This window comes from Giraffa tippelskirchi, chromosome 1 (genome assembly GCF_054371585.1).
Source record: "Giraffa tippelskirchi isolate mGirTip1 chromosome 1, T2T-mGirTip1v1.2.pri, whole genome shotgun sequence".
In the NCBI taxonomy this organism is placed as follows: Eukaryota; Metazoa; Chordata; class Mammalia; order Artiodactyla; family Giraffidae; genus Giraffa; species Giraffa tippelskirchi.
The window spans coordinates 194,691,479-194,713,812 of NC_137275.1; the positions used below are offsets into that span (position 1 = coordinate 194,691,479).

Genomic DNA, 22,334 nt, shown 5'->3' on the forward strand with positions numbered 1-22,334 from the left:
GGTTGGCTAACAGCTCAGTTAAAACGATGCTTGGTCTTCATAGCTGTAATGGTTTGATGTGTTCTTATGGGTTCCATGCTACCCTACCCTGCCCAGACTTTAACAACTCCAAGGGCACCAGTTGGGGGAGTGTGCAATGACTCAGCCCTATATGTTCGTGTTGCTGGAGGCAGAGGCTGTTTGCCATGTACTGTCTAGCAATAAAAACTTGAAAGACTAGAGGCTTCTCAAAGATGTATAATCTAGTCAAGGACTTGGTTAGATATGTGAAAAAAATTGTTATAATGCTTGGTTTTAATCAAGATCTGGAAAGGGTTTCATGTGAGCAGAGAAGAAAAATATTTTTCCTGGTCCAAAGTGATCAGAGAGGCATGCTAAAGGAGGTGAGCCTTGAGTAGTAAAGGATGCATAGGAAAAAAAACTAGAGAAAGGATTGGCGTAAGCAAAGACATAGGGTTAAGGCGCAGACAAGACACAGCACAGTTTAAACATAGAGCTACCAACTGCTACCTCAGTTGCTAGGGCTTAAAATGAGAGAAAAGAGACTGGAAGATAGAAGTCTGGAAAGGAACTTGAATCCAAGCCCCAGATTAGGAGTTTGGGTTGTAGGACAGTGATGTGGAGCCAAGTAGTGTTGATGAAGAAGATCTGCACATTTTAGCAAGTTCTGTCCAGCTTCAGAATGGAGGATGGAACTAATGAGGGTGAAAACAAGACAGAGGCTAAGTAGGTCAAGATAGCAGCTGTTATGAGGGCTGGAGAGGCCTGGACCAGAGCAGAAGCCATTGCCTTTTCGGCTAGCATGAGTCCAGCCATAGATGGTCCACTGTTTGAAAAAAAGCAATGGGTTCTGTGTTTACAGACATGGCTTGTCATAGAATATCAGAGAACTTTTGTGAAGGAGGTAAATGAAGAAGCAGACCATGGAGCCCCTGATATTCTTCTCTTATTACATTTCCTGGTGATTCTGGGGAACATAACACATGTCCTAGACATAGCTGATGTTTCTGAAGGGAAACTGAGACAAACAGTTACTGTTAGGAGCTAGAAAGTGTTACAGAATGCTAAGGGATGTGCTGTTATTTGTTTCTTCCCATTGCAGAAAGGGAAACCCTCCTGAAAATACTTTGTACGATTTCCTGGGTTGAAAAATCTCAAGTAAGACTAGTAACTACTATGGGGGAAGGGATGTCTCATTTCATATCATTGTCAACTAGACTTTCTTCTTGCTAACTTCCATAAATTAGTGCTTAATTGTGTAGAACCAAGCTTCCAAGCTCAAGGATTCAATGTTAATAATAGTTTAATCAGTTGGCTTAACAGTTAAGCCTGCCATGGACACTTACTCTTGAGAGTACATTGTCTCATATAATAATAATTTTAAGAATGATCTGAAAAATGGACCCTCACAGAAAGACTTCTCATCTTTCTCTCCATCTTATCAATAGAATGCAGTTTTTCCAAGCAAAATCTGTATTTAGAAATAATTTTGAAAGAAAAGAGTGGAAATTTAATTTTAAGCCACACACTTGTCTTTCTTTTACAGTCAGTTCACTCTCCGTGCTTCTTTATTTTCCCCACTAGCATCTTTCACCTTAGTGTTTTAAAGGAGTATTTTATTGCCCAAGTCTTCACAACATGGAGACATACAAGCAGTTATAAAGAGTGAGTTTAGATGATATATATTAAAAATGATAAGTCATTTTCCAGCCTTCCGTAACATTTTATTTTCTGTGCATCCTTACCTCTTTCTGACTCATGTACCTGGGCTGATTAATATCCCCTCTCCCCTGTTACACTTTAATCCAGGGCCCGTGTTTCATTCGCCTGCCAATAGTGATCACCAATAAATTCATCTTGCAGGCTGCTGCCACTGTAAAATGCCCATCAAAAAGCAGGTAGTTCTGAGCCTGCCTTTATCTGGTACCCTGAAGACTCACATGGTTCCACAATTGGAGCTGTAAATGCTCATTTCTTCATAGGCATGGGCTGGGAAAATGAGAGAAGGCTAATTAATGCATTCAAGGGATCCCACTGAATCAGCAAGCCCCTTAAAGGCACAACAGACACAAACAGGCAGCTGCAGCTCCTTGGAATTCAAAACAACAACAAAGGAGCTAGTTAAATATTTGAATAGCTAAAGTATATGTCTATTCATTCCCATGGAAATTGCTAAAATGGGCTGTCCTCCCATCTCCTGAAGAGTCAAAGTCATTGAAAACCCAGAGCTTTTCATCCTGTCAAAATTAGTGGTAATAAAACTTGGGTGCGTGGAAGGACTCCAGAATATGGTACCCATATATTCCAGCCTCTGGGGCTGCAGGACTGACTTACTGACAATTACATGACTCTTGCCCCATTCCTGTTTTAGTTTGGTATCTTACAGTTGCCTTGAACAATAAGGACACCATCAGGGAGTAAATACCAAGCTCTAGATATGGCTTGATCCAAGGCCCAAGCACTGATTGGCTTGACTCAAAGACAAACTCTTCTCTCATGGTTGCAGCAAAGATGACTTTCGTTCAGTCCTGATGCTAATCCCTCCAGATCCCATCCATCAGGGATCACTTCCGTCAACCTTTGTACATGCATCCCAGACTTGATTTTGTTCAGACTCACTTTACTCACATGCCAGTTCTTGAGCCACACTGTGGGCAGGGAATGGAATTATGAATTTTTGTGCCTGAGCCATTGGTTCCATCTTGAATCAAATTGGCTCTTTGGGGGTAGGTGGATAACCAAATGAAAATCATGACCAGTTGAGGACAAGGAAGTGGACGCAGGGTGGCAGTCCAAACAGCAACACCAACAGAAAACAAACAAAAAAAAGCCAACAAACAAACTGGATTAGTCTGCTCAGGGCACCATAGCACAATATCAGATTGAGTGGCTTAACAAAAAGCATTTACTTTCTCACAGCTCTGGAGCCTAAAAGTCCAAGGTCAGGTACAGCCAATCCGGTTTCTGACAAGGGCCCTCTTCCTGGCTTGAAGACACCACCTTCTCACTGTGGCCTTGTGGAGAAAAAGAGGACACCAGTCCTATGAGATTAAACTCCCACTCCTGTGGTCTCAGTTAACCTTCATTACCTCCTTAAAGGCCAAATACAGATATATTGGAAATTAGGGCTTCAGCATATGAATTTGTGGAGAAAGAAATAGAAACCCACTCCAGTATTCTTGCCTGGGAAATCCCATGGACAGAGGAGCCTGGAGGGTTACAGTCCATGGGGTCACAAAAGAGTACACACATGTGCACGCATATGAATTTGGGGAATATACAATATAATCCAGAACACAAACAAAAATGATCTCTAATAAATTCTGTTTTAAGTGGGCTTTTATCCACCAGGATTCAGTTGCTTTTATGATATTATAGTCTGAGAGTATATGTGCTTAGCTAGCTTCTAATGGATGCCTTGAAGAACACCCAGCCATGCTTCCACTCACGTTGTCTCTACTTAATGGCCATGAATTAAGGGGCCAAGAAGTTACTGGTGACTGACATTTAGTCATGATTTTAGAACTATGTAAAAGTTTGAGACTCACTGGAAAAGAGAGCTTGTGCATTTTTAGAATTCATCTTTCAGAAGTGCCTTCAGTGAAAAGTTATGAGCTCTACAATAATGGTGGAGACTTGAGCCTACAGAATTGGACCCCTTGGAGAATAATTGTGATGTGGTCCAGCTTAATCACCCACACATCCCACCAAACCTGGCTCCAAGTGATCTTTGGCTGTTAAAATATCAAAGTTTCCTCTCCAATAATGAAGATTCCCATAGTTTGAAGACTGTGTTGTATTAATTAAAGATGATTCCCCATGACAAGTTCAGAAATGTGACAAACAGGACCAAAAGCTTTGGAATGAGGCCTGACCTTCTAAGGGGACTGCTTGCAAGTTTACAACTCTGAATTAGTTGTTTGCTTTTTTGTTTCTTGTTTCTATTCTCATGTGCTTATTCATTCTTATTTGCACTACCCCTCTCCCCTCCTTTATGGCTTAGTACAATGCTTTTATATTTAGTGGTTCTTAAAGAAAAACATTGTTGTTTAGGTATTAGTTTTTGTTTTGCTTTTGTTGTTTAATTGGAGGATAATTGCTTTACAATGTTTTGTTGGTTTCTGCTAGTACAACAATGCAAATCAGCTACAAGCATACATGTCCCCTCCCTCTTGAACCTTGCACCCACCCTCCATGCCATCTCACCCAATTCTGATGTTTTCATGTGAATTACAATGAGTTTTTTAAAACTTTTTGTATTCTTTTATCATGAATGATTATACATTATGTATTGATTCACACACCTGCACATGCTTTAGAGAGTCCACGTGTGTGCACGTATTCTCTGAACCATACATATCAGTCTTTGAAAAAAATAAAAGCCTGATATTTTTATAGATAAGATTACCTTTTAGTAAGATGCACTTGAAACTTCACTATTGTATCAGTTAGAATAGGCTAAGTGATGTTGTAGAAATAAGTAACCATTAAAACAGAGAAGATTATTTTTCCTCATGCTCCATGTACAACACAGTGCACAGAACATGAGGTTTCATGGTTCACAGTGATAGGATGAAGAGGAAGTGGAAAACTTATGACTGACTATTAAATATGTGTCATTTCTGTTCCCATTCGTTTGTAAAAATGTGTTATGTGGATTGGTGATGGTGGGGGGTGGTGGTTTCTAATCCTCTGCTGGCCAGGGAGGAGAGGGAGCAGTACAGTGTCTTAACACAACTGTCATCCCACATCACTCCAAATTTGGCTCTTGATCGACAAATGCAAAGATGAAAAGTTGGAATCCATTTACCTATCCATTCAATAAATCTTTATCGAGCACCTAAATTGTACCAGGCTCCGTGCTCAGTGCTACAAGTACAACGGAGATACAAGACAGAAATACTTTTGTTGCTCATAAAGAACTTCCAGTGGGGAGAAGTTAAAAAAAGGAAGTAGATAATTAAAATTCAAAGTGAGATAATATGACAGGCGAAGAACAATGTGCCTTGGAAATACAAAAAGTAGTGGTCAGCATAATGAAAGCTCCCACTGTTGTCTATCTCTTGCTTTCCAACTCAGTCTCTACTATTTTTGCGGGTATCTCATGCTCTACTTTCAAATCCTTCTGGTTGGACCCAATCAGCAATTGAGGTATTTGCTGAGTACCTACCATCTGTGAAGTACCCTGCTTGACTCTGTTGTAACTGCTGGGAAGCTTGTGGAAGAGGGTGAATAAGAAGATTTCTGTTTAACTCAGAATGCTTAAAATCTAATAGGAGCAATCAGTTCAGTTCAGTCGCTCAGTTGTGTCCGACTCTTTGTGACCCCATGAACTGCAGCACGCCAGGCCTCCCTGTCCATCACCAACTCCCGGAGCCTACTCAAACTCATGTCCACTGTGTCGGTGATGCCATCCAACCATCTCATCCGCTGTTGTCCCCTTCTCCTCCTGCCCTCAATCTTTCCCAGCATCAGGGTCTTTTCCAATGAGTTAGCTCTTTTCATCAGGTGGCCAAAGTATTGGAGTTTCAGCTTCAACATCAGTCCTTCCAATGAACACCCAGGACTGATCTTCTTTAGGAGGACTGGTTGGATCTCTTTGCAGTCCAAGGGACTCTCAAGAGTCTTCTCCAACACCATAGTTCAAAAGCATCAATTCTTCAGTGCACAGCTTTCTTTATAGTCCAACTCTCACATCCATACATGACCACTGGAAAAACCATAGCCTTGACTAGATGGACCTTTGTTGACAAAGTAATGTCTCTGCTTTTTAATATGCTTTCTAGGTTGGTCATAACTTTCCTTCCAAGGAGTAAGCGTCTTTTAATTTCATGGCTGCAATCACCATCTGCAGTGATTTTGGAGCCCAGAAAAACAAAGCCAGCCACTGTTTCCACTGTTTCCCCATCTATTTGCCATGAAGTGATGGGACTGGATGCCATGATCTTACTTTTCTGAATGTTGAGCTTTAAGCCAACTTTTTCACTCTCCTCTTTCACTTTCATCAAGAGGCACTTTAGTTCTTCTTCACTTTCTGCCATAAGGGTGGTGTCATCTGCATATCTGAGGTTATTGATAATTCTCCCGGCAATCTTGATTCCAGCTTGTGCTTCCTCCAGCCCAACGTTTCTCATGATGTACTCTGCATGTAAGTTAAATAAGCAGGGTGACAATATACAGCCTTGACGTACTCCTTTTCCTATTTGGAACCAGTCTGTTGTTCCATGTCCAGTTCTAACTGTTGCTTCCTGACCTGCATACAGGTTTCTCAAGAGGCAGGTCAGTGACTGAGCGCACACACAGAGTGCTGTATTAATATTTACATAATCCTAATAGGAGCAATAAGATTATATAAATATTAATACAGCAGCGTGTATGTGCTCAGTCACTTAGCTGTGTCTGACTCTTTGTGCTCCCATTGAATGTAACCCACTAGACTCTTCTGTCCATGGAATTTTCCAGGCAAGAATACCAGAGTGGGTTAGAAAGTGGTATTCATTGTAAGAGACAAATCACCTAAAATGTCACTGGGGTTATTCCTGATTTGGGGAATGAAGATTTCATGATGAAGTGACTTTTAAGTGTGTTTGTTGGATAAAAGGGATTTAATGATCAAAAATGGAGCTTGAAGGTTACATTTCAAGTAGGAAAAATCAGCTGGTGCAAAGACACAACGTTGGGAAGCTTCAGCTATGCAGAGACTGTACTGTGATTGCTTTCTTCTTTATTACCTCCCCAGAACTGTCTTGTGTCTTATATCTATTGGGGTGTCAAAGAAGAGTTTTTCAATGAATTAATGAAGAAATAGGAATATCAGGCATGCTCATTTAAGGAATGCAAACTAACAGTTTAACTGGAAGCTGGGGATATTTTAAGACAAGTCATAAGTGGTAAAGCTGAGTCTGGGTCTAGATTTTGAATGCCATTGAGGATTTTCCTTATCCCTATGTTTATGTAATACCAGAGTGTTTATGGAGGCATCACAGACACATTGGTCCACTTGATTCTAATTTTCAGATGGGCAGGAAGGCAATTATTGCTCTGAGGAAGGACTCTGAGAGAGACCAAGTCGCTGCAGGGTGTCTGTCAGGAAGTAGAGGATCTAAGACTGGAACCCAAGCCTTGGGGTCCAAATGCAGCTCCCATCCTCTCATACTGCATTGCCCATCCCATGAGGACCAGGATAGCATTTTTTGGTGTTTGGGAGCAACTGCAATTATGACATTATAGCTATTTCTTGTGAGGTATGAGAAACTGAGAGGGACTAGTGACAAGAACACTGGAATAACATGAGAGAGAGACTCTTATAGTGACAGTGAGCTCCAACAGGCTAAGGTTTCTTTTTAACAGGATTTGGGGATAAATTCCATCTCTGCTGGGCTATGACTTATGCCAGTGTTTCTCCATTAAGGCACCCTTGATGTTCTAAGACTAAAATTCATTGTTGTGAGGTGGAATGGCCTGAGTACTGTTGGCTGTTTACCATCATCCCTGGCCTCTACCCACCACATGCTAGAAACACACCTCCTCCACCTCACTCTTCCCATGGTGACAAGCCCAAATGTCTCTAGACATTGTCCAACTTCCCCTGGGAGGCAAAATTTCACGAATCTCTGACCTAGCCAGTCAATTTTGATTAGTTTCCAGAAAAGCAGTGGATCTTAAAGAGCACATCGGGTAGTTAGTAGGAAACACAAAGGAAAGAAATGCAGTTACATCTTATGGATTTGAATTTCTTCCACTAACAGTGTGTAACCACCTCTAGTGATGTTAAGCAGGAAATGGATAGCTGATGGTTAATTCATGTCACTGGTGCTGCATTTTCAACAATGGGTTTTCATTTTGTTCTATTTATGGTTATTTTATTCAATTATTTTTATTCAGCACCCAGCTTTATAAGTATATATAATCCTATTATGTTCTATTCCATTATAGGAGCTTCCTAATAGAAGAGCACATGGTAATAAAATTAAATAAACATCTTAGCTATTGTATCAGCCTCACACATTTCCTGACCTTGGCTGGATTCCCCTTCTTGGTGGGGAAGAAGGTTGACAGTGGGTCACTGGAAAGAAAGGCAAACGTCACCACATCCCAAGACTAGAGAGAAGGATTTGAATACACTTGAAAATATAAGTGAGATGGCTAGAAATGCTACTGTCCTCCTACTCATTCCAAAATTCCATAATAAAGCCACAAAAAATTCCTACATGATGCTTTGAATTAGCTGCAGCAAATGTTGGTTTAGAGAAACTGAAAAAAGAATTTGCATGTTATATTTATATATATGCATAAATATGAATATAACTATGAATCTATAGAAACAATTGCAAAAGCATTTTCAAATGCATGTCCTGTGGCAACAATTTTTGTGCAAGGAAGAGCAGAAAGTACATTTTGGCCTCAGTTGGTGAAGGCACCACAGACAGGTCTGAACAAGTCAGCTCAGGTCTCTGAGTCACTGTTTAGGTTTTCCATGGAAGTGAAAGCTCAGGGGAGTCTGACAGAAAGTGCTTGTCAGACTCTATGGGTTTGTCACTCTCTTTGAGGCCACTAATATCACTTCTCAAATGATGAGACTTAGCCATTTCCCTCCCAAAAGATTTGTTCCAAGTGCTTAGAAGCGTTGCTTTGCAGAAAGAAGGGAGTCCCGGGGTGAATCTGAGGCAGTGATTTCTTGAATGTGAAGACAGTATTAGGGAAATGTTGTGTGTGTGCAACCAGACATCACCTGTCTTCCCTGCAGGGAGTTTGTGACAGCTGAAAAAAAAAGTGTTTATAGAGTGTTTTGAGCTCTCGCTGAGGTGGTACCTCAGAAAGGCAAAGCTTTGACATACCTCTCTCACCTTTGTCAACTATTACCAGTAAACAGAGGCTGCTTCTGGCTTTCTCAAAGTTCCAAATTTAAAACTAACCCTTTGGAATTACAGTTTCCTTTTTTCTTAATCCACTCAGAATAGATAGTGTGATCTCCTTTCTTAAAGAATAAACCTTCAGAATTTACAATAGATTAAAAAAAAAAAAAACACCCAACACTTTGTAATGTTTGTGAATGACAGAGATGTAGATCAAATGAATTTTCTTTCAAATAGTCTACATGTTCAAAATGAAGGAGGGATGTGGTTGGCAACATTTTGTCCTCAAAATTAAATGTTTGAAGGGGAAGAGGCCATTTTGCCACATTCTGAGCAAGTCTGTTTTATCTATTCTCACTTGAGGCTTCAGAACCTTAAGTCTGTAGGATCTAAAAATCACTTTAGCTTAATTTTATTTTTTTAATTCTGGAATAGAAGCTGACCAATTTTCCCTAATTAAAGTAATATCTAAGCTCTAGTAAGTGTCCTAGCATCTAGCACGTATTCAATAAGTACCCTTTTTTTTTTTTAGAAATTGCTTTTGCAGAGCACAGGCTCTTCTCACAAGATGAGGAAATAGTGACCGCAAAGCATCTGAGTATTATTTAGCAGGAGGAAATCTAGGCCGGTGGACAGAGTGCTTTTCTTTAAATTGCACATGATCTCACAATCCCAAAATACTCATGCTCAGGAAAGCTACGGAAGGCCAAGTGGCAATTTATTCCCAGTCATACATGCCTGATGATTAGTATTATGGATTGCTAGGGCTCAAATGGACCTTTGATATCACTTTGCAGCCCTTGTCTTCATGGAGTAGGAAGCAGAGCCTGTGAAGGGGAGAAATGACCCACACAAGGTCATGAAGTTTTTTTCTTAAAGCATCTAGCGAGACCTCGTACCTGACATCTGGTCCAGCATCTTTATTCCACACTCCTGTCCAGAATGCTGGGTTCTGGGTATTGCTCACTTTTAAATACTTTTCTGAGATTCCATGGTGGATGATGGGGGGGCAAATAGGGGGGAATAAATTAATCAAGATGGCAGCAAATATACTTGCAAAATACTGTGGTCTTTATGTTGAGTGTATAATTTGCCTGTTGATACTTTTATTAGACTTGCAGTCCTTCCTATTGTTATGCTTTTAAATATGATTCTTCTTGATAAGTATCTATTGAGGGCCTGTTTTAGGCACTAGAGGTGGTGGGAGCAACATAGACAAGATTCCTGTAGCAAATCCTGTTGGCGCCCCCAGCGGGTCCTCCCAGGTCCCACCATCCTGTGCTCGCCCCCCAATGTCTTGTTCTAAACACTGGGAACTCTACCCCAGGGCTCTCTCTTAGCAGAATGACAAATGGTGGTTGGAAGGTAAATGACGCAACTTCCTCATGTTTTGGTTAGAAAATCTCTGAGATGCATTCTACACCCTCTCCCCAAGCACCCAGGGATTTGAGCTCTAGTTGTCCCCAGTGTAACCCACTGGATAACATATCTCCTCCAGGCTTCTTTCCCTCCCTGTGTCATGGGCTCTCTCTCCCTCCAGTGTTCCTGGATCCCTTCCTAATAAACTGAAGGATTCATCACCGAGTCCTTACGTGAGAGTCTATTTCCAGGAGGGTGGAGCCTCTTCTAAGACAGTCACTGCCTTCGTGGAACTCAAGTTCTAGTAAATGATAAAGACAAGAAATAATACCGGAAGTGAGTCGGATCCTTTATTGGTACCTGAGAAGGAGGGCTCCTGGTAGCTCAGCTGGTAAAGAATCCACTTGCAATGCAGGAGACCCTGGTTTGATTCCTGGGTTGGGAAGATTCCCTGGAGAAGGGATAGGCTACCAACGCCAGTATTTTGGGGCTTCCCTGGTGGCTCAGTCGGTAAAGAATCCACTAGCAATGCAGGAGATGTGGGTTTGCTCCCTGGGTTGGGGAGATCCCCTGGAGGAGGGCATGGCAACCCACTCCAGTATTCTTGCTTGGAGAATCCCCATGAACAGAGGAGCCTGGAGGGCTGCAGTCCATGGGGTCACAAAGAGTCAGACACGACTGAGCGACTAAACACATGCACACGTGCACTGAGAAGGAAGGGATGATAGTGAGTGAGAGGGGCTGAGAGAGACTCAGGTTAAAAGGATGAGGTCAGGGCCCCTCTGAAGTGTGACAGTTGCCCTAAAAACTGAAGGATGAGAGGTGGTTAGGCGTGAGGAAATCCTGAGCAGAGGATTTGGGGAGGAGGCAGGGAAATGTGCAGAGCGTGCAGGAATAGGAAAGAGACCACTGTGGCCGTTTCCTAGGAGAGGGGAGGGTGGGGGAGCCCACATTGTGCAGGACTCTAGTCATCATCAGAAGTTTATATTAGATGTGACAAGAAAGCTTTACAGGGTGTTCAGTGGGGGAAGGCAATAATCTGACCGATACGTGAAAATATTACTCTGGCAGCTCTATGGAAAAGAGGTTCAGAGGGGGCAAGAACAACAGAGCAGGAGACAGGGGAGAAGGTCACTGTAGAAGACTAAGTGGGAGATGACAGATGGTTCTGAGCACCTGGTTCAACAGTTGATAGGGAATATAGTTAAATGGAATTTAGATGCAGAGTTGTTGTTGTTTAGTCACTAAGTCTTGTCCAACTCTTTGCGACCCCATGGACTGTAGCCCACCCAGCTCCTCTGTCCCTGGGAGGCAAGAATAGTGGAGTGTCTTGCAATTTTCTTCTCCAGAGGATCTTTTTGACCCAGGGATCTGAACCTGTGTCTTCTGCATTGACAGGCAGATTCTTTTATCGCTGAGCCACCAGGGAAGCCCAGATGTGGAGTACCTAAGCATTTAAACTTTTGTCTCTGAAACTATTCATATGTATTTCACTGGTTCTTAGCATTTTGCAGTGAATTACCTTTTGCAAATCCAGGGAAATATGTGGATTTTCTCTCCAGAAAAATACAGATATACATGAAATGCGATTTTGAATTTGTGAATTGGAATTTAGAGGTCTTGGGGTCAGTTAATAACTGTGTGTATGTGTGCTGTGCTGTGCTAAGTTGATTCAGTTGTGTCAGACTCTTTGTGACCCTATGGACTATAGCCTGCCAGACTCCTCTGTCCATGGGATTCTCCAGGCAATAATATAGGAATGGATTGCCACGCCCTCCAGGGGATCTTCCCAACCCAGGGATCGAACCCACATCTCTTATGTCTCCTGCATTGGCAGGTGGGTTCTTTACCAATAGAGCCACCTGGGAAGCCCCACAATACACATATTTTTCTTCAAATTTGTCAATTGGAGCTGTTCAGTGTTACTTTTCTTAAGAACAGTGAACATAAGTCGCATTGGAAATTTGAGGGAAGGGAAAGGATGGAGCCAATGGAGGCTGGTCAGGAGAAATCTGGAACCCTTTGGAACTGTGATTTAACTTAAAGCAAGCCCTCTTGCTAGTCTGTGGAGATGGGACTTATATAAAGGTTGTGTCCTTAAGTAAAAGATCAAGTTAAATCGAAGTGGAAATTTGGCCCCAAACTACATTGTTCTGTGCCCTGTAGAACTGGAATTAATTTGAAGCAAACTATTACTCACTCTGATTATGTGTCAGTTGGAAAGAGAGATGATTGTATCATCAACAAAGCGGTCCTTTTCTTTCATTTCCTTTCCAATGCAATGACCAGTCATCCTACTTCTTTGTGTGAGGTGACAGGCAGTCAGCTGCTCACCCAAGCACTTATGGAGTGTACTCGGGGCTGAACACTTTCCCTGCAGCCAGGCAGCCCATGGCTCCTCTCTCACTGGTCCTCTGGGGAATGGGTGTGGTCATGAGAAGTTGGAGGTGAAGTGCATTTTTGTCAGTGAATCGTATTTTCCCATGTGCTTCCATCATCACAGCATTAGAGATGCTTTTCTTGGGGGTGGAGGGTGATGAATCTTGCCTTGAAATATAGAGAAATTTCAATAATAAAAAGAAAATTATAAAGAAATTTTAATTGACAGCACAGCAAATTTTAATTCCTCCAGAGTTGGAAGAATTGCTTTCCCTTCTAACATATAAAAACAATTTTTTTTCTGAAACTTACAAATCAAACCTCCATAAATGACATCCTCTTGAGATCAGAACCCTTCTAACAATCACATTTAGTGTTTGTACCATTCAGCACCACAGGGAAGATTAAATTTCTTCCACTTTGCCTGTTTCTCCTTCCTTCTCTGATTCTCTTCCTTACATCATAAATATTTCTTTTCAACCCCTAAATTTTAGTTTTCCTTTGAGATACATTTGAAAAGCAATCTTTATTGCTATTTATTTTGTTTAGTTTGAGTCTCATTTTAGAGCTGTTGATGTGGTGATATGCTATTTTCTTTTCTATCTTACTTTTCTATGGATGAGGAAAAACTTTCTAGAACTTTCTTCAAGAGAGATGGATTTAATTGGTTAATTTCATAATATAGAGTCTTTGTTGGTCTAGATTCCAAAAGAAGGAGTTCCTTTAAGCTTGCTGCAACTATATTTGCTTTTGAAGGAGCCCTTTATGTTGCAGTGAATAAAGTGTCTCTTATTAAATAGAAAATAAATGAATGTTTGGCAGGACTCTACTCCCAATGGGTGAAACATTGCAGGAAATTGAGAAATTGTTTCTTTTTGTCCTCATGGGAAAGTTTTGCGGTTGATATTTAGTATCACGGTTTTAAGACTACTGCTTAAATTCATCAAGAAAAAGTTGTTGAACAAGGGACAGCTTTTGGAGGGGAGAGAGATATCAATGTGATAGTGCTCTGCCTGGTCTGTTAAATTTTCCAAGAACTTGGCATATGGTCAAGGATATTACATTCTCTCTTACATAATAATTGTGTTAATGTTAAAAAGAACTTAGAAATATTTTAGCTATTTAGGAACAAGCTTGTTAAAAGTTAGCCTCGGTTGTACTCTTTAATTTGTACCTGCCAAAAAGAGTGTTTTGCATGCCCAAAAAAGAAATGTGTCTCATTTGCAGCCTCTAGCCTCTGTTTTCCACTGGACTCTGGGTTCTGATTAAACTTGGTCAGATCCACTGGCCACCTGATGCAAAAAGCTGACCCGAAAAGACCCTGATGCTGGGAAAGATTGAAGGCAGGAGGAGAAGGGACAACAGAGGATGAGATGGTTGGATAGCATCACTGGCTCAATGGACATGGGTTTGAGCAAACTCCAGGAGATAGTCAAGGACAGGGAACCCTGGCATGCTGAAGTTCATGGGGTTGCAAAAAGTCAGACATGACTTAGTGACTCAGCAACAACAACAACTTTGAGCTCTAGACCCGAGATTCAAACTCTAAATGTCTCCCTCTTAAGTTTTCTCCATGCTTCTGGTGCTTAGGTGCTCAATCATATCAGACTCTTTATGACTCTGTGGAATGTAGCCCACCAGGCTCCTCTGTCCATGGAATTTTCCAGGCAAGAATATCGGAGCGGGTTTCCATTTCCTACTTCAGGGGACTCTTCCACATAGTCACCTTATTTGGGATTTGTGCTCTATACCCACGCTGTGAGTTGAACCCCTAAGCCTATTTCTCTGTCAATTTCCTTGGAGACTTTGGGCTGACATGTGTCTTGTTGTCTAAACTCAAGAATATCCTTGTTCATTTATGATACTCTCCTCTACTTACAATCAATGCCCAGGTCCTCTTGATTCCCTTAAGTAGACCAGACAACAGTCCCCATCTTGTCCCTGTCTCATTTCCCTACTACCAGGCTCAGGTCATAATATTATCAGGCCCTGATTTCTCTAAAAGCCTCCTCAACCAGTCCCTTGCCCTCAGTCTTTCTCTAGTATCCTGTTTCTATCCTGCAATCACTTTCTAAAATTAATTTTTATCTTGTTTCTTTCTGGCCTAAAGTTGGTTGATTCGTTTCTAGGGTCTACCTGCAATTTCACCATAGATTCCAAACTCTTGGCTTGGCCCTTGTTTATGTGTCTCAGCATTTTTTTTTTCTCTTTCCAGCTGCATCAGCCCCTTGACAAATATGATGCTTACCACTCTGATATAACTGAACAATTTACAGTGAAAATATCCCCCTCTGCTTTTTCCCATTCTTGGTGAATTTTAGTCTATTGTCAAGAAGCCAGAGAACTCTTCCCCCATAACTGCCCCCCCTACCCTGCCTCCCAGATTCAGCTAGATAGCCCTCCTTTGAGTTCCCATATACCCCTGATGTTCTTCTAGAAGAGCTGATCCTTGATCTTAATCTCCTTGAAGGAAGACCATGCAGTTCTTTTTTCTTGACTCTTCAAATATGCCTGCTGAAGAAAAAAATGAGGAATGAATGACTAATTCAAGTGTTTTTCTATGTATAAAATTGGATCCTAATTATGACATTGTAGTAGTAGTAGTGTTAGTCACTCAGTCATGTCCAACTCTTTGAGATCCCATGGACTGTAAGATCACCAGGCTCCTCTGTCCATGGGATTCTCCAGGCAAGAATACTGGAGTGGGTTGCCGTTCTCTTCACTTTGGCTAATTTTGGTTATTTGGAGGACTGGAAAAGCAATTATGAAAGAAAAAAAATTCTGGATTTGGCATCAGAGAGCTGAGTCCCTGCTCAGTCACTAACAACTGTGGCTTTTGCTAAGCCTATCAGCCAGTTGTTCTGAGTCTCAGTCTCTTGTCAAGGAGCAGGAGTTTATTATAAGGTCTGACCGAGAACCAGGGGAGAAGAGTCTGCGGTGGGAGAGGAACCTGGTGAATCATAATGACTACACAAGTGGTATCTGCCTTACTCTCATTCTTTTCATAGCTGTAGTTCTCCCTACTGCACCTATGCCAAATACCAGCCTAGGACAGTTAGGGGGGTGAATGGTTTCATGTGGCAAAGATGGGAGGCAAGTGTTTGTTCAGTTAGTTGAAGACCTACCGATGGCAGGATGGATATCAGAAATGGTTCACCCTTAACTTTCCTTTTGGAAATACACAGTCCACCCTCTTATACACTGTTGGTGAAAGTAATACCTCATGTAGTGAGAAAACAATTAGATAATGTGCACTGAGAACCTTAACAGTATTTCCCCCTTTTGACCCAGTAATTCTATTTCTGGAATTTATCTTGAGGGAATGATCTCTAAAAATGGAGATGGGAGCACCTAAGACATACAAGGATATTCCTGGAAGTTGTGGTTATGATAGTGGATAATGGACAATAATCTGAAATGGGTAATCTGTGAGGGCCTTGCCCTTCAATGGGTGCTTGGTAAGATAGAGGATTTTGAGAAAATATTCAAGTGAAAAAAGAGTCCAAATATTTAATCCATGATGATAATTAAAACTAAGTAAATCAAAAGAATATAGAAAAACAAAAGTGACCATTAGGAAAATTCACTCTGTTTTGAAAGAGATTAGTTGTAACTAAGAAATCCATAGGCTTTGGTACACTGAGGACCCAGTAAATAAGGTCACTGTCTTCATGCAAACAAATCTTTCTTTAGCATTGGGTAGAGGCCAGGCCTTCCCTCTGCCTTTTAAAACCTGGAAAAAAGCATTCAGAGAAATACCAATCAGAAGTAAAAACTGGCTTACAGCTGAAGTTGTAGAATACCAATAAAGGAAAGGCTTAAATGTACTTTAAAAAGATGGCAATCGTGACAACTTTGTAAGGCAGTTTTGAGTATGCAGAGTTTTCATATACATTTTTCATTTCCATGGCCTCTTTTCTTATGTAGCCTTTTATCCTAGCTGCCTGTAAAAATCACTGCGGATCTAAGGAGCTGAGAAACACAGTTACTACTTATTTGGGCTCCATTCTCTTTATCAGGCATACTTGGGGCTCCATTACCTTGGGCAAATTTGGAACAGGGAGGTCTGGCATGCTACAGTCCATGTGATCTCAGAGTCAGACATGACTTAGTGACTGAACAACAACAAACCCTTTACTGGCCTCTTATCTAGAGATTTCCCTGCTGTGCTGAATTTACTTTGAACCCAGGGGAAATTACCTAGAAGGGAACAGTAGGGCCCAGGAAGCAAACAGGCATTTCACTGTGACTTTCTTCACTGAGGACCTCCAAACATTTGGCAGACCTTTCCCCTCACATGCTGCTGGAGCCTTGTGCTACAAAGAGGCACGAAGCTGCTGGGAGCTGCCCACCATCACACAGCAAGTCGATTGTGGATTCCATGTAGAATCGTGATCCTCTTTCTTCCTCTTGAATCTCCATCCAGCCTGAGTGTCAGTTCTCCCATGGGATTTCATGTTCCTTTTTTGTACTGCTTGTCTTTGCTCCAGAAAAGATCTGTTTTCTTTGATTATTTCCCCACATGTCCATGGTTGAGAACCAGGGTGCATTTGTCAAATGCACTGTGTGGTTTTCACCCCTACAGTTCCCTGTTTTATGATTTGATACTTAGGGGAAAGAGAGACAGTGAGGAGGAAAATCTTCTCAGTGCCTTGAACCCTGGGTTTTGGCCATTTTTCGTGAAGACAGGCTCTTGCCGCCTCTTATCTGATCTCAACCTCCCTGTTCTCAGTATGAGAAATAAATCTTTACACAAAAACCCAAGGGTTTGTTTCCAGGTGTTTGAGGGGAAGCTTTGGTCCCCAGTGGAGCTTTTTGGGGGAGTTTGTTATTTCACTAGGGATAGGGCTGAATGCCTCTGGTTTACGCTTCTCTTTCGAAGTTTATTTTATGTTCTGTTGTGGTTTTCAGATTTCTCATGGTTTGGATTTGGGAAAGTAAAATCAAGACAAGGTGTTGGTAAGTAGTTCCTACTTCTTTGGATAAGTAATGAGTTTGTGCTGTTTAATTAGGCTAAAACTGCTTTGACCCTCTTTATTAATACTTATTGGCCCTTGATTCTTTTTCTGTGATCCCAGTTTTTGTTTTGCTGAAGCAAGAGGTCTAGAATTTTCCAGAAAAGGAGAATTGACTTCAGTAGATGGTTTTGTGTTTTTGACATCAACTTGTTTTATCCTACGAGGAAGTGTGAACTGTGATCCAGATCTAGCTTGTGGCTGCATTTTAAAGGTTAAGGGAATAAAATGCGACTATACTCCAACTCCACGTATAGCAAATAGTTGGCTGAATATTCAAGTCTGGGCAAGCTTGGATCTTAACTTTCTTCCATTGGCCAACATGTAATAAATTTCTGAATTGGGAAATCAGCTGTTCATTTATGACCACTTCTTTTTCAAAGCAAGACTCTAACGTCCAGACGCTATGATTTGTGCTTGATTGCATTCTGCTCCTTGCATTCAGACTATGTGCTGGCAATTGAAAAGCAGAGTTTGTAGTTACCAAATGAGTGCAGATAATGTGTCTCATCACTAGGATTGGAATCAGGTGTGATCTCCCGGGGCCTCTAATTTGTTCACTATTTTCTATGGGTACAGAGACAATGAACAGGAATTGCTTAGAAGGCATGATAAAACACTGTCTTTACATCTTGCCTGTGCATTTCCAAGATCTGGCCCCATCTTGACTATCTGTTGGTTAGCATTTATTTTGGTAGCAAAGTTGGTTATAGAGAAAATTGTAAAATAGGGGAAGCATACCGAGGTCAGTCTTCTAGTTCTAAACCATACACCTATTGCGTGTTCATCTCATCCATACAAAGAAGCCTGTTTCCTTTCCCTTGTCGAGCCTGATAGCAGACCTTTCCTAAAGGATAGTCTTTCTCAGTGTCTGTCCAGTGATCCAAGACATCGCACTGGCTGGGCCCAGAGGTGGCAGACACTGAGCCAGAGGGGGCCTGATGGGGGAAGTCATCCTGACCCTTAACTTGCCCCAGGAATTCCAAGACTAAAGCTCTTAACCAGCAAAGAGAAGGTGGAATGTGGCAAAGTTGGAACATTAAGTGCAACCAGCTCAGGACTTGTCTGCAATGACCTGGGGCAAATTTCAGATCCAGCTGATCACAGGCGATTTGCCAAGAGAGCAGAGAGAAGATTGTCTGCCTGTGCAGTCTTGAAGGTGCCCTTTCCAGGGCTTTGTGCTCGCTCTGTGTGTGGTTGTGGTGAAGAGGGGAATTGAGTGATAAACTCTCCCACAACAGTGCTGTGAGATGAGGTCTTCCCTCCACTAAATAGCCAATCACTGCAACCATGTGAATGTTTTCCAGGCCAGTTTGCTCTGTAGAGAGACGCTTATTCCCTGTAAGCTTCAAAAGCCAGGCTTCATCATTTTAGGCTACAGCTGAGGGAATTCTTCAGAATTGTTATTTCAGCTACAATTCATCAAAGGTGCTGCTGCTTTGTAGGTTTTGTTATTATTTAGGTGTGTTGAGGCCACAGTCAGGAGATGACTGCCACTGAAAATGTAGTTTGTTACTCACAGATTCCAAGAGAAGAGGGCAGACCATGCCATGGTGGGGACCATGACACTGAAGGGGGCATGGGGTCCATCAGGAAGCAGAGGGAGTGAGGGAAAAACATAGACAAGAGCCTCTACTGTGGTTTCTGCAGAAAGGAATGGGCGAGGCAGGATTGGCTGGATTGAATAAGGGCAATGGGCTCTGGGGTATAGGGACCATCCCTAGTTGTCTGATACCTGGCCCTGGGGTGATGGGGCAGGTGGATAGTGGCCTGGAGTGTGATAGCCTGATAAGGAATGTGGTTTGGGGGCATAGACTGTGGATAGGTCGGCTTGTATATGAAGCATACTTTTGTAGGCAAGCACTTTATTATCTCTAGGAACTGGCAGCCCCTCCTCTGTCACCGAGGCCCCAGATGTTGAAGCAGGGGAATACAGAAAACAAAAGACATGTTTGATATGGCTATCTGAGTAACAATAATCTGTCTCTCTCCTCGAAAGCATGTTGGCCTTGAGAAAAGGAAACTCCTTCTCCAGATGACCTACATCGATTCTTACCAGGGCAAAAAGGTCTCAGCCAGGCTTAAAAATGTCTGTAAAGTCAGATATGCCATATACATTACTGAGCAGCTCTGGTAAAAGAAAAATGCCTCCTTGTATGTGAGACACAGTAAAATCAAAATGGGCTAAAAATGTTTCCAGGCATAGCTCCTATTTGTCAGCTCAGTAATTAGAATTATCTACCCCAAACTCAGCAAGCTGCACATACCCAGCAATTTAAAACTTCTTATTAATATTATAAGACATCTTTTCAAGTCCTCATATGAATTTCTCACATGCTGTGATGTGCCCCCGATTCTTCTTCTGTCTGTCTTTTCGCAGTGTTTCTTCCACGTGCACAGACACACAACGAGACATCCATGATATGCACAGACAGGCTGCTGTCAAATTATATAGACATTCATCGTCTCCCCCGAGAGCTTTCCCCTTCCCGACTTTGCTGTGCTCCATTAGATCAAAATGTTCATAGAAAAATGGCTGAAACTCTGCAACCTTGCCAGCTGTATCAATCTTCCAGGATTTGGAACATCAATAATGAAACAAACAGCACTTGAATTAACATGCCACTTGATAAATTGCTGAGGTTTATATGTTGCTCAGATTTGTCAACAGTGCCCTTCTGGCAAAGTGAAAAGGCTTTTGAAAAATTACCTCTGGTGCTTTATACCGTTTCTGTGCTCAAAAAATTTCCCTCCAAACAGAGAGCCCGTTCCCTTGGGATCTGTTACCTCGGAATTGGGGGTTTTACTTAGCAAGGTGGGGGAAGGAAAGGGTGTTCTTCAGCGATGAGTGAGAAGCAGAGAGGAAGTCCCTTGGTTGAACTCTTTAAGTAAGGCTCTGCTGTGTACATGGCAGATGCTTCAGAGCCTGAATTCCTGGAGGAATTTCAACATTGTCTTCTAAGTATCAACCTCCTCCAAAATGATTGAATGCTATGGGAATGTGGATAGCCTGCCCTGGGCCAAAAGAGAATCAGAGACAAAGCAACTGGGATCAGTGTGTTTCTAATTGTTGCAGGGAATTCAGAAGCAAATATTGCTGGCCTTCTAACAGCATGTGGAGTGTCTGAACATGACAACTCTTGCATTTCTGGGGCTAAACGTGCAGCCTGGAATCTGCTGAGAAATGCCTTCACTGCACTCTTCCCGGGGAGCTCGGGTAGTAGCATGCTTTGCTAACCTCAAAGGACGGGACAGCTGAGCCAGGATTGGAGCAAGGAAGCCCATGGGGGGAAGGTCTTATTGACAAGATGCAGAAACCTTAGCATAGCACATTTCCATTTTCCACCTCTGGGTTTAAGCTCTAGGTGATAGGGTTCTGTTAGAAAGCAAATCATAAAACAGGGATGGTTAAGGATATTAGAAAGAACTTGTCTGTATAGCTCTTCTTGGCAGAATTTCCACTGTTTACAAACACCAGTGAGCTAGGCTCAAGATGAGCACAACCAGTGAGCTTCCCTTGGCTCTGAGTGTTTGGTGGCTTCTAAATTGGCTGTGTGAGAACTTGCTTGCAGAATTAAGCCAGAGTGTATCATTAAAGGCAACTTAAATACACATCCCCTTGAGAGAATGCTTTTAAAAATTACCTATAATAGCAGTTGGCTGCCTCCTACATAGTTTAAGACAGCGAGCTTGGGAATGTCCAATTGTTATCCCTCCAAATAGTGATAATCCCCATATAAGAGAGAAAATGGATTTGGAGGGTTGGGGATGGATTACTGTGATATTTCAGAGGGTATTCAAAAATGTATGATACAACAGCTTTTGTTTCTAGAATTTCTGTGCTTCTTACATAAAAAGTTAAATGTGAAGGAGAAAGTAGAGATTGGATGGAGGTGCTGAGACATCCTGGGGGTTGGATGGACACACATGGCCTTGCTCAGGAAATAGGCATTCAGGCTTTCATTTCCCTACCACACATTTGTCTTGGCTCACATTGGATTTTGTCTTCTCTTTGTCTTTCCTCCATATCCTTTTCTTCCTATATTTCTCTTTGCTTATTATAGTAGCCCTGGCCACTAGGAGCCTTCTTTGGGACCTTGTACCTATCCAACATACTACAGAAACACATGTACTATATGTCTAGGGGACTTTGTCTACTTTTCCTGTAGGGTGTGTCTATCAAGAGCCCCTGAGATCTTAAATGTTATGAAGTTTTTAATGAATGTAGACCTTTATCTTTGGAAATGCGTTTTGGTTGCAGACATTATGCGTTTAGTGGTCAATGGATGAAGTGTTTACATAAGACACAGTAGACTGTATTTATAGGCATATACATTCTGAGATCTTGGACAGTAAAGTTAAAATCTGGTATGAAAAAAAATGTTATGGTTATCATTTTAATATAAAGATATCCATGTAATTGCTTTATAAATAATATAGCTAAAGGCAAAGCACAGAACTTTTCTATTGGATTGATCCATTATTCCTATGAAAGTATCTTGTAGGCAAAAATGGTGTAGTCTCTGAGAAAGTGAACACAGTAATAGGACAGTCCAATGCAATTTTAGTTGACCAGTTGTAATTCATATCTATGAAGCAAATTTTCATCAGAAATTTCATTCAAAGCCTAATAAAGTAACAAAAAGATATCATTTTGCACATTTTACACATGTAAGTGGATGTAGAGGTATAAAAGGGTAAGTGACTTGTCCAAAGAGTGGAGAAA

The 22,334-nt window shown here is 41.6% G+C and overlaps 1 protein-coding gene across 14 annotated transcripts in view; it reads left to right on the forward strand.

Moving 5' to 3' along the window:
- Positions 1-22,334, forward strand: part of NTRK2 (neurotrophic receptor tyrosine kinase 2) — a 386,793-nt gene that overhangs the window by 196,842 nt on the left and 167,617 nt on the right. For 6 of the 14 annotated variants that reach the window (XM_081521581.1, XM_081521570.1, XM_081521654.1 and 3 more), the window contains one exon: positions 17,505-17,552. The exons of the other annotated variants lie outside the window; for them this stretch is intronic. In XM_081521581.1, the coding sequence (XP_081377707.1) occupies positions 17,505-17,552 (48 nt within the window). The remainder of the gene's footprint in view (positions 1-17,504; positions 17,553-22,334) is intronic. 14 annotated transcript variants of the gene reach the window in all.